This window comes from Eleginops maclovinus, chromosome 20, assembly GCF_036324505.1.
Source record: "Eleginops maclovinus isolate JMC-PN-2008 ecotype Puerto Natales chromosome 20, JC_Emac_rtc_rv5, whole genome shotgun sequence".
Lineage (NCBI taxonomy): Eukaryota > Metazoa > Chordata > Actinopteri > Perciformes > Eleginopidae > Eleginops > Eleginops maclovinus.
This window is the reverse complement of record NC_086368.1, coordinates 2,328,893-2,340,882: the sequence shown is the minus strand read 5'-3', so window position 1 is coordinate 2,340,882 and position 11,990 is coordinate 2,328,893. Positions and strand designations below refer to the sequence as shown.

The 11,990-nt window shown below is 42.0% G+C and overlaps 1 protein-coding gene across 1 annotated transcript; it reads right to left on the bottom strand.

Annotated features, from left to right (window-relative positions):
* Positions 1-358: 358 nt before the first annotated feature.
* Positions 359-7,431, bottom strand: cep15 (centrosomal protein 15). Its single transcript, XM_063911536.1, has 4 exons — positions 7,327-7,431; positions 6,322-6,445; positions 5,931-5,999; positions 359-1,641 (listed from the first exon to the last, which is right to left on the bottom strand). Exons 1-4 carry the CDS (start codon positions 7,377-7,379, stop codon positions 1,465-1,467), a joined length of 423 nt encoding a protein of 140 aa, XP_063767606.1. The 5' UTR covers positions 7,380-7,431; the 3' UTR covers positions 359-1,464.
* Between the last annotated feature and the right edge of the window lie 4,559 nt (positions 7,432-11,990).

Genomic DNA, 11,990 nt, shown 5'->3' with positions numbered 1-11,990 from the left:
CCAGTCAGTGGTGGCCGCTGGCTAGTTGACCCCTGAGGGCCAGCAGCACTGGGGCCCCAGCTGAGGAGCCAGGGCAGCTGCCAACCACCGACCACTTCAACCCCGATCGTGCAGATGACTGCGTTTGTCAAGCCGCCACTCCGTGTCAGCAGCGCAGGTCTGATCACCCACAATTAGGGGTTAAAGAGGGAGAAAGGGGGGGTAGAGAGAGGAGGTAAACGTGAGGGTCTGAGGGATCTTCATCCACCCTGCAGTGAAGAAACAGGTGCTGTTGTGTGACAAATATGTGGTGTCCCTCTGTGCTGAACATCCACACTTTTAATAACATCAGTATACATGAGTTGTTGTTGTTGTTGTCGTCGTTGTTGTGACCCCGTGACATCATGAAGGGAAGCACTCTCACTGCACAAAAAATCCACCAGTGCAATACCTGATGGAGATCTTGAGATCAATTGATTTTGTTAAGACATTCATTGATATCATATATTTTAATTTGAATTATGATAATTTATTTAAATATAAATATACATTTCGATTAAAGGTAATTTCAACAAAGTATGCCACAAGTCCTCAATGCATAACTGTTTTATGTCTTCAGAACAAAAATATGTTTAAAAACATAACAAATAAACATAACTCAACACAAATTCTGATCATAACTTTCATCCCGATGCACAGTTTTGAGCAAAACCATACAACGCTTCCAGAGAATATCCCTTCATTCACTTCACCCAAATAATGAACAGGCTGCAGGATAGGGTAATGCAAGTAATTGTTTGCAGAACGGTTTTCTTAGTGATTTAAACACACTCAGTATTACCGTTTAGTTCTGTCTGTCCAAAAAGATGGAATTATTAACATTTACACTGACCCTCTACCTCCTAAAACTCCAAAGACATTCACCATGTTTGGCCAATGCATTGACTAATATCAAAAAGTATATCTTTACATATTTTAGAGATCACATTTGAAAGATCATTTCAGTGATGGCAAACACAAACTTTAACTAATAAGATACTGCCAGTCTGACCGTAAAACAGGTAGATTGAGATCTATTATTATGAAGATTATTCCTGCAGACTGTGGACATTTCCTCAACAAAAGGTTAAGCTTCCTCTTTTATCTATGGCGCTGGCTCCCTCTACTGGGCTGGAAACAACACTGCATCACAGAAAGGAATTCATCTGGTGACAATATACAGTCTGCTGTCAACACTCCAAAACCTGGTGTCACATAAAGCTGGCTTAAATACCATGTTGTAAAATGTTACGATATATAGAAATACTCTTTTTTCTTGATAAATTGGAGTAACAATGTTTCAAGGTTCGTATCACTGAATCAATTTCCATTCCTGAGAAAATGTGGCTTATTTTTCCATCCCTGTTGGGAGGTTGCTCATCAAGCAATCAACAAGTCTGTGATCTGTGAATCATGTGACCACCCGCATCCCCCCCACCTCTCTCTCTAAGGAGCAGTCCTGCGTTTAGGGCAGGGGGGCAGGCCCTGGTCTGTTACTGTGCTGGCTCTCTGTTTGGCTCTCCTTGGTAAATGTCCTCGACCAGGAGCAGGGTGCGGGCCTTTACCCAGCAGGAAGTGCTCCCAGGCTGGGAGAGACTCTTCCACAGACGCCCAGTATCGTGTCTAGAACAGAGAATCAACAAAGACCTGACTGTCACAACACTGCATGGAGCTGTATTTTGGAAAGATGTTTTCCAAGGCCTCCCACTCATGGAAAATGAATGAATCAAATGCACAATGTGAAAGAGGATTATTTAGGAAGGCAGTGCTACGAGGTAAAATACATTTAGAACCTTGCCAGGTAAATAGATTGTATTTAAATGACAAGCAGAGTTATAGATTAATATATGGGCCATTCTACCGAATTGGTTCAAAGTGCAGTCCCTCAACAAGAAAAAGAATTTAACAAAACAATTAAGTCTTTAGACAAAGATATTTACTAAGAAAATGTTATGGTATATTTAATCCCAAGGCATTAAATGAGATAGTGATAAGCTAAATATATACAAAATCATCATTTATAGGGTACTTTATATTGGGAAGTTGCTGTCCCCAACCCTGACATCTAAATTTCAATTTCTGTAAATAACACTTAAAACAATTTTAAGAATTTTTTCAATGGTGTGATTACAAATATCTTTATGATTACATTTAAACAGAAGTTGAAATATTTAGAATTATTGTTGGTTTAATCTTTAAATTAAAAAACTATACTCAAAAAATCATGTCCCCAGTTTTCATGTCACTACCGAAACACAAGAGTTTTAGTCCATTGGCTGAGCCTGGTTTTTAGCCACACCCCCTGCATTTTGGATTGGGAAGTGTTACAGCATCTCAAACCTTCATGGCTGAATGGTAAGTAGCAGAATCCCATACTTTTTATATAAATGTGTTCCAAAGTCTGAAAATCGGCGTGTAACCATAAGAATTGTCACTACCAAACACATATTCTCTTCAATTAAGATAACTTTTTGGGGTTTTATGCAAAATATTATGTTTTTATGAGTGTACCCCTCTTCAAAGACATGTATGCTAGCCATGTGCTTGCTAGCATTCTTTAGTTATGCTCAAAGTTAGCTAGAATTGTCACTACCGAAACAGTCACTACCGAAACATATGGTAAAGTTTCGGTAGTGACATGATCATTTTGGTAGTGTTGTGTGGACTAAATGGTAAACATGTAGATAATGCTGATTGAAATTGTTCAGGGGAGAACCAAAATGCCAAAACAAATGAGAAAAAGTGGAGCAGAGAGGCTGAGAGAATACAGGAAAAGAGTGAGGGATGATCCAGTGAAACACAAAGAGTATTTAAGGAAATGAAGAGAAAGAAATAGGAAAGGAAGAGAAGAGGGAAAGTTGAAATGTATCAGCGATTTGTCCAACAGGGAGCAAAGGAAGGTCAGGAAATCTTGGAGGAAAAGACAGCAAAAGCACAGGGTGTTGGCGAAAAGACAGAGCGAGATGGAGACATTTTGCAGGGCTTCAACACCACCAAGCACTTCTAGTGAGGCTGATCAGACACCAGAGCCTAGGCCTGCAGATCAGAAAAGGACAAGAAGTCCAACTAGCACTTCTAGCAAGGCTGATCAGACACCAGAGAATAGACCTGCAGACAAGAGAAGGAGAAGGGCAAAAACCTCTAACTACAGAAATTACAAAAACTAGAGCAGAAGGTCAAAGACGTGCAGCGAAGAGAAGCACCTTGGCATTATTAACTCATCAAGCTTGAGCAAAGTTGCTTAGGAGTTATGCTGTACCACTCAGGCTAAAGCTTGCATGTACAGGGAATGTCTCTCTTGTAAGAACAAGTCTCTCACACACAACACAAGTACTGGTACATCAGGAACAGAAGCCACATGGTGGTACCAGTGGCTCACGAAAAAGAAGATTATGAAAAAGAAAAGGACGGAGAAAGACAGAAGATCACTGTGACAAAAACGGTCAAACAGAGATGTGAGGGCAGCCCGCAACTCCTTTTGGAAGATTTTGAGAGAGAAATGAAAGCCAAAGTGTGCAAGCACCTCTTCAACATCCATCACCAATACACACAGCTACAATCCCTGCACAGATCTCTGAAAGAAGACGAAGCTATTCTTCACATTGACTATGCAGAAAACTGGCAGTGCAAATATGCAAAGGAGGTGCAGCAAGTCCATTTTGGAGCATCACATAGGCAGACTACACTGCACAATGCTGTTGTGTACACCTCAGATTGTACACTGACATTCTGTGCATTGTCACCTTCCATGAAGCATGATCCTCCTGCCATTTGGGCTCAGCTTAAACCAGTTCTTCAGTTTCTGAAGGAGAACCATCCGAGGATCCAAAAGCTCTTTCTCATCAGTGATGGGCCGACCATGCAATATAGAGGAAAGAAGAACTTCTATCTCTTGAGCACCATTCCTTTCCAGATGGGATTTACCGCTGTAAACTGGAGTTTCCTGGAAGCTGGTCACGGGAAAGGGCCTGCTGATGGCGTTGGAGCCACCATGAAGAGAACCGCTGATTCACAGGTAGCCAGGGGTACTGACATACCCACAGCCAAAGTCCTCTATGATACACTCCTTCATCTCACCAAAGTCAAGCTCCTCTACGTGGAGGAAGACCAGATAAACAGAGTAAACACTCTCCTGCCAAATGAGCTGACCACCATCAAAGGTACACTGAGTATTCATCAAGTAATCTGCACTACGCCTGGCACGATCCATTATAGAGTGCTCAGCTGCTTCTGCAACAGAGAGAACATCTGTCCCTGTTTCCACCCATCGTCCTCCAACATTGCACCACATTTACAGCCTGGAAGAGATGTAAGAACATCTGAAACAACAGCCTCAGAAGATGGAAGCCGTTCCACCTCAAGATCTGAGTGTGAAGGGACTCTCTGTCCAGTTGATGAAGTCACTGAAGACCTAGTTGGAAAATGGTGTGTCATTACATATGACGATGACCCATATCCTGGAATCATTGAAGACATAGAAGAAGGGGATTTGTACATCTTTTCATTTTTTCCTCACAGATTTCCAAATTACATTGCATGATATTTCTCTCTTTCCGTTTATTCTCTCTTGGTCATTTTCCGTTCTTACATACCCATTCCCTTTGAATCAATTTTTATCTCATAGTCTTATAAGATTGCAATACAAACAATACTTACTTGTCTCACCCAATGTCCTTTTATTTCACCTGTTATCTGTGTGCAGGTGCCCTTGAGGTCAAAGTCATGCACAACATTGGGCGAAAAAAACGCTTTTTTTGGCCGCGACTAGAGGACAAGATCTGGTACACAGTGGACAAGGTCGTCACCTTAATCCCTCCACCAGAAAACGTCACACAGAGGCATGTCCAGATCAGCCCAAGAGTGTTCACTGCAGTATGTGAAAAACTAAATTTGTGAATGGATCAGACATACTAGCAATGATTGAAGCTACATGAAGACCACTTGCTTCCAGTTTCATCCTGATAGTTCACTGTTACAATTACACATGTGTGTGTGTGTGTGAAATTTGTGTTCATGATCAGTTAATTCATTCAGATAATGTTCCCTTGATAATGTAATGTTGGTACTTTAAATGGTTCTGGATGAACAATTGTTATGTCTTCAAAAATAAAATAATTCTATTTACCACAAAACATTTGTGTTTGTAATATTCCCAACCTAAGGCATGTTATGAGTTAAGATTAAGCAATAAGGTTGAGGAAATATGATACAACCTTGCAAACAAAATACTGTGGTCACTACCGAAACAGTGCAGTCACTACCGAAACAGTGCCGTCACTACCGAAACAGTGCCGTCACTACCGAAACAGTGCCGTCACTACCGAAACAGTGCCGTCACTACCGAAACACTGGATGTTTTGTAAAAAATTAAGTGATTTCAGTTATCAACTAAAATGTTATGATACTGATTGGTTTAAAGTATGGTCAATTTCATCAATCGTCAACTCTGGAATCAAAATGATCAGTATTACGCATGTTACAAAGAAATACTGCATTTAGATTTTGATGACTTGTATAAATTGAACTTTGAAATTTGGTAAAAAATTCATTTTCATTAATTTAATTGTGAAAACCTTCAAGAAATATTTGTTAAAATACTCTTTAGAGGAGGGAAGTAAAGACAATCTTAACAGATAAATAATAATATTGTTTTACTATAGTGTATTACTTTGTTTCGGTAGTGACAATTTTTGGGAGAGGAAAGATATTCCAATACAGTCTGAAAGTAAAATATAAAAATGGACTGTTCTTTTACTAAATATGTGTACTTTAGATATGGTATAATATATATATAGTCAAAGTTTTGGGAATAAAACATATACATTTCAAACATTTTCCCAACCTGACTTTGAACCAATTCGGTAGAATGGCCCATATACACTTTCATATTGTATATGTGAACAACGTGTTACCTCCATGGCCAGGAAGTTTGGCCGTGGCAGCTGTGCTCCTCTGAGACGATCCTCTATCTGCTGTAAATCCTGCAGAGCATACACAGTAAGCACACACTCTTTAATCTTGGCCCTAATCATATTAGTATCCTTTATTACACTGTACAGGATCCCTGCATAAGGTTATGACACATTGAATAAACCAGCAACCATTTATGGAAAGATATATTCACTTCTAAAATGATATTTGTCCTTCCTTTGGCAACTTATAGATCTTAATAACTCAGAAACGCAGAAAAAACGAATCAGAATACAGTTTACACATCTCGACAGAGCAGAGCTACACACAGCTGTGTGTGGTGATCATGTGTACAGGTAAAATAGCGGCTTGTGTGTTATCAGCGCTGCCCACCTGCAGCAGGTGGCTGTTCCTGAGGTGTGCAGCCTCACACTCCTCCCCCCGCTTCCCCCTCTGGACCCTCAGCTGCTCTCTGAGACTCTCCATCTGCTCCATCAGCTCCGCTCTCTGTCCCAAACTGAGGCCACACACAGGTAGAAACAACAGTCAAACGCAAAGGCCCCCATTATGAACACTAGTAAAGCTCACACAGCTGGGTGTTTCTATCAAGCTACAAAACAAGATTAATGCAAGTTAATGGCAAATTAAATTACATTCATTTCAACATTGATGTCAGGAAACAGAAATTCATTTTAACAATTAATAATGAAAGGAAATCTAACTTGCCAAGAGCGGGGGAATTGATCATTTTTTAATGTTCATCCAGGTGCACCTTAGAACAGAAATCAATTCGGTGCAGACCTGTGGAGGGACAGCTTTGGCTTGTGTTCCCCTCCATTTTTTAAATTTCACTCTTAATCAAGAGTATTGTCTTAATCTATTAAATTATATTATACAGAAATATAATAATTTGTTGCAGCTTTAATAGTTATTGGTCCACAACAGACACGCGAGTATTTTTGTCTTTATTTAAAACATACATTTAAATAAGTAAAGTTTGGTAAATTAACATAATGCAATTATAGCATCAAGAAGAGGAAACATAGTGAACATTATAAATACATACAATGTTTCAACAATGCAATCAAAATGTAATATAACACATGATTTCATGGAATCATTTAATTTCGTCGGGGCTTCATTGGGTGACTGTTTTTTTCAAAATAAAATGTTACAATCGTGTGTCTGTTCACATGGGTTGATTGGATTTCTTGGCGATTCCATCTCAAAATAAAGCGCATTTCTACACTAAACTACAAACGCAATGAATAGCGTTGTGTGCACGGACAGTGAAGTCTGAGCTATGTTCCCTGGAGGGTAGTCCTGCAGGAAGCTCAACCTGACTGTTCTTCATCACAGAGGAGCGCTGCTATCTCAGATTAAACACGGCACACTCACATTTCCTCATGTTTCTCAATTAATTCAGTTTCTTCGGGTGCAGAAGAAAACATTGCTGCAAGCAATGCACTTCCTCCTACCGTGTTGATGTAGCAGCGGAATGAATCAAGCTTACAATAGTTTGGCACGATACAAACGGAAATACCGCGTTATGTACTTCAAAATAAAAGCGCATTTTGTCGCCTAAGTTTGATTTTACTCATAACGTCCGACTGCTGCCTGTTGAAGAAACGTGGTTTACATAATACTTAAATGGCATATCATTTATTTTAATACGAGTTATAGTTATTCAATTCCACATTACTAAACTTTCCTTTTTCCTATCGTAACACTTATTTTGAAACCTTTGTTCGGAAGTTCTTACGATGGAAACCGAATAGATTACTTTTGAGGGGATCAGTTACCATAGCAATTAAGACACGAGGTACAGTCTGCTGCACTCTGCTGGTTGTATTTTAGAGAGCAGTTCATAAATCGGAAACAAACAGACTTTCATTTGTGTTTCATCAATGCACTTTTGTGTCTGTTTTAGAAAATGAAGTCAAATTAACCAAATTAATACTTGATACTGCACTGTATCCACATTTTCATTTGAAATACTCTCGCTTTGTCTTTCTCTCACCTGATTTCAAGTGGGAATGTATTTTGGGGAGAGCCTTCTGAAAGACACTAATTCAGGAATCATTGGTCAGTTTCAATCATTTTTCTGACTCACATTTTAGGGTGCATCTGGGCAAAGTATACCTACAGCTCTCAGAATTGAAAACCTAAATATTTTAATCAAAGAACTGCAGCACTGAAACATGAAAGAAGGACAATTAACTGTGGCTGTTTACAACAACAAAGATAGCAAAAGGTAGGGAAAATCTCATTATAACATATCCCACCATCAGAACATGAGGACTTTGCCCAAGGACATATGACTTTTCATATAATACCTGCAACTATGTATATAGTGTCATTGAAGGATTCTCACATTTATTTATTTATTATTCTCCTTATTTATACTTGGCTTCATACAAGTCACTTTTCTTACAAAAATCATGGTAAATGACACTGTACTTATATAGCGCTTGATAGTCTTTACGAGCCCTCTTACATACTAGATGTCATCATTCATGCATGCATGGTTCCTTTCATTCTTCTCAGAGCCTCAAGAAAACCTTGCATGTTCCTCCAGATGAAACCTTGACTTCTACCTTCCTGACCTTTCCCTCGTGGCTGGGGAAGGTTTTGACCACCATGCCCATTGGCCATTGATTCCGATGGGCTTGACTGTCCTTCAGCAACACAAGGTCCCCTTCTTGCAGGTTAGGTCTCTCCGGTTGCCATTTCCTGCGGCCTTGTAGGGTAGAGAGGTTCTGGTTTTTCCAGCGATGCCAGAAAGCGTTTGCGAGATGTTGTACCTGCTTCCACTGGTGTTTGTAGAGGTCACTGTCTTTGAAGTCACCAAGAGGTATTGATGAGACGCCGACCTTCTGGGTTAGGAGGGTAGCTGGTGCATTGCATTGACAAAACTGGAAGACTCCATTGACTCGATCACTTCAATGCGTACGGCTCTGACACTCATACAGCTAGAAATTACTGCCCACCGTTTTACTGTTGGCACAGCCTCCACGACTTCGTCGAGCAGTTACTGTCCCAGGCCCGAAAACGTCCACTCCAACGTAGGAGAATGGTGGACTGGGGCTAACGCGGTCTGTGGGAAGGTCAGCCATCTTCTGTGTTTCGGTTTTCCATCGAAGCTTGCGACAGGTCACACAGCTGTGAATTACGGAACTGATAGTCTGCTTTCCACCGATAACCCATAGGCCAGCTGACCTCCCTGCACCCTTTGTGAAGTGGCGCCCTTGATGCTGGACTTGTTGGTGGTAGTGTCTGATAAGTAGGGTAGACAGATGGTGACTGTGAGGAATGATGAGTGGGTTTCTCTCGTCACTTCCAATATCAGCTTTAGACAAACGACCGCCAACTCTGAGGCAACCTGCGTCGTCCAGGTAAAAAGACAACTTTGTGAGCTGACTCTGTTTGGGGATCTCTTTTCCTGCTTCTATGCATGCAAACACTTCGGTGAAGGCCTTGCATTGAAGACTGTGTATGATGATTTCCTTGGCCCTGGCAAGGTCTTCTGGGCAGAGACCTTTGCATATGTGCCAGCCCTGACATTTGCTCTTACTGCTTTCTCGCTTGAAGGACCTGGCTATGTGGATCAGCCTTGCTATAGTTCTCACAAGCGATCTCCAGGTTGAGAATGATTCGAAACAACTCGGATCCAAGGGAGACTTCACAACCTGAGTGGCACAAGACGTCACAGGAGGATGGATGTCAGGGTCAGACTCTGGGTTCACCAGGTCGAAGGAATGTCGGTATTGTCATCTTTCTGTTTTGGCTTCAAAAGGAAGTTTGGACCCTTTAGCCACATGCTGGACATCAAGGCGTTAGCAGGTATAGACCTTGAGCCAACGTCAGCCGCGTTTGCGTCTGTGGGAACATAGCTCCATTGTTCTGGTAGGGATGATTTTCTGATTCTCTGCACACGGTTGCTTACATAGACATAGAACCTTCTGGATTAATTGCGAATGTAACCGAGGACAACTTTACTATCGATGAAGAACCGCAGAGAATGAAACTGGACATCCATCTCCTCTGAAAGCATGTCTGCAATTTCCACTGCCAAAACGGCTCCGCAAAGTTCCAGTCTGGGTATAGTCACCTCTGGTTGCGGCGCAAGTTTAGCCATGCCGAACAGAAATCCAAGTTCACTTTTGCCTTCTGCATCCATTACTTTAATGTATAGGCTACAGCTCTATGGCTTGTGTAGAGGCGTCGCAGAAAATGCAAAGCTCCCTTTGTGTCGAACTGCTCAGGGGAATGGTGGTGTATGTCCTTGGAATGCGGACGTGTTCCAGATCTTTGATAAAGTCTTTCCACTCACACCAGTCTTTAAGCTTCTTTTCAGGAAGGGGTTCGTCCCACTGGCAGGACTCCGTTGTAAGCTCTCTTAGCAGGGCTGTACCTTTAATGCTGACTGGATCTGCAAAACCAAGCGGGTCGTAAAGGCTGTTTATGGTCGATAACACCCCTCTGCGAGTGTAAGATTTCTCTGTCCTGGACACCTGGAAGGTAAACTCGTCAGTGGTAACATCCCAGCTAGTGTTTCTTGGGCCGCCTTGAGAGCTGCAACAGCCTCGTCTTCTGATGGAAATGAGATGAGACCATCGTCAACATAGAAATGACGCTCAACTAGGTGTTTCGATCGAAAGTCAATTCTTTCTTGGTCTTCGGATGCCCTTCTGAGTGTGTAGATCACCACGGCAGATGATGGACTGTTCCCGAATACATGCACCTTCATGCGGTACTCCGCTATCGGTTGCTCAGAGTCATTGTTCTTGTGCCAAAGGAAGCGTAAGAAGTTCCTATGATCTTCTCGTACCAAGAAGCAATGGAACATCTGCTTGAAGTCAGAAGTTACTGCCACTCACTCTTCGCGGAACCGCATAAGGACACCCATTAGGCTCAACAACACTCCGTAGTGTTGAGCGCTCGAGTTGAAGACCACTCTGATTTGTTCGGGCTTATGAGGGTGATAAACCCCAAAGAAGGGAAGATACCAGCATTCCTCATGCTCTTTTAGTGGGGGTGCTGGTTCTGCATGACCGTTGTCAAATATATTTTGCATAAAGTCCACAAAGTGTTGTCTTGTTTCAGGTCGCTTCTTCAGCGTGCGACGTACTGAGGAGAGACGTTGACTTGCTAGCTGTTTGTTGTTGGGGAGACGTGGTCTTGGAGAGCTGAAGGGCAACGGAGCCACCCAGCTATTTGAGTCTAGACTTCCTTCTCAATTATCTGCAGGAAGGTTCTTTCTTCTACGGAGTACGCAGATTTCTCGTCTGCACTAGTAGACTGAAAGACTGTATCTCCCATGGCGTCTGCATTGGAGTCCATCCTGTTGCGATCTTGGCAATCAAAACGTTCCTTTACCAGCATGCTGTTTTGACTTGGAAAGAAGTAGCTTGGTCTTCCATTGTCCAAGATGTTTGTCTTTAGAACGTTTACATGTCAAGGATTGTGAGCGCCGCCAACACAAACGTCGCCAACAATAACCCACCCCAGAGCTAACTTCTGTGCGAATGGAGCATTTGGGGGTCCATTGCGCTGTTCGAGCACATTGTGGGTCTGAATAACATCTCTTCCAAGTAGCAACAGAATATCAGCCTTGGGATCAAGTGCTGGAATCTCTGGAGTGACGTCCTTGAGATGTGGATGATAGTGAGCGGCTTCAGGAGTTGGTATTTCATTTCGATTGTCAGGACGCATGTCACATTCAATAAGCGTGGGTAAAGCCAGACTGGATTGGCCATCTGCTGATCCCACTATGAAATTACTTGCTCTTCTCCCAGTCACCTTTGAAACACCTGCACATGTCTTAAGAGTGTATGGAGAAGAGTTTTTGTCAATCCCAAATATGTCGAAGAAGGAAGATCTAGCCAGAGAGTTGTTGCTCTGATCATCCAAGATAGCATAAGCTCTGAGTCGCTGGTCATGGTGATCCTTTGGGTAGACAGAAATGGACAGCAACAGCCGGACTGTGTCCAGAACTGCATCCATCTGCATCTCTACCTGGGTCAGCTACAAACACGCATCATGCTGACTAACAGAAATCT

What these genes read in the sequence shown, in the direction of transcription:
- cep15 (XM_063911536.1), bottom strand. Translation starts at nt 7,379, where the DNA reads ATGTTTTCTTCTGCACCCGAAGAAACTGAATTAATTGAGAAACATGAG. An exon ending in ATTGAGAAACATGAGGAAAT is followed by an intron (nt 6,446 to 7,326) that starts GTGAGTGTGCCG and finishes GTGTGGCCTCAG; the next exon opens with TTTGGGACAGAGAGCGGAGC. An exon ending in CAAACTTCCTGGCCATGGAG is followed by an intron (nt 1,642 to 5,930) that starts GTAACACGTTGT and finishes TCTCTGTTCTAG; the next exon opens with ACACGATACTGGGCGTCTGT.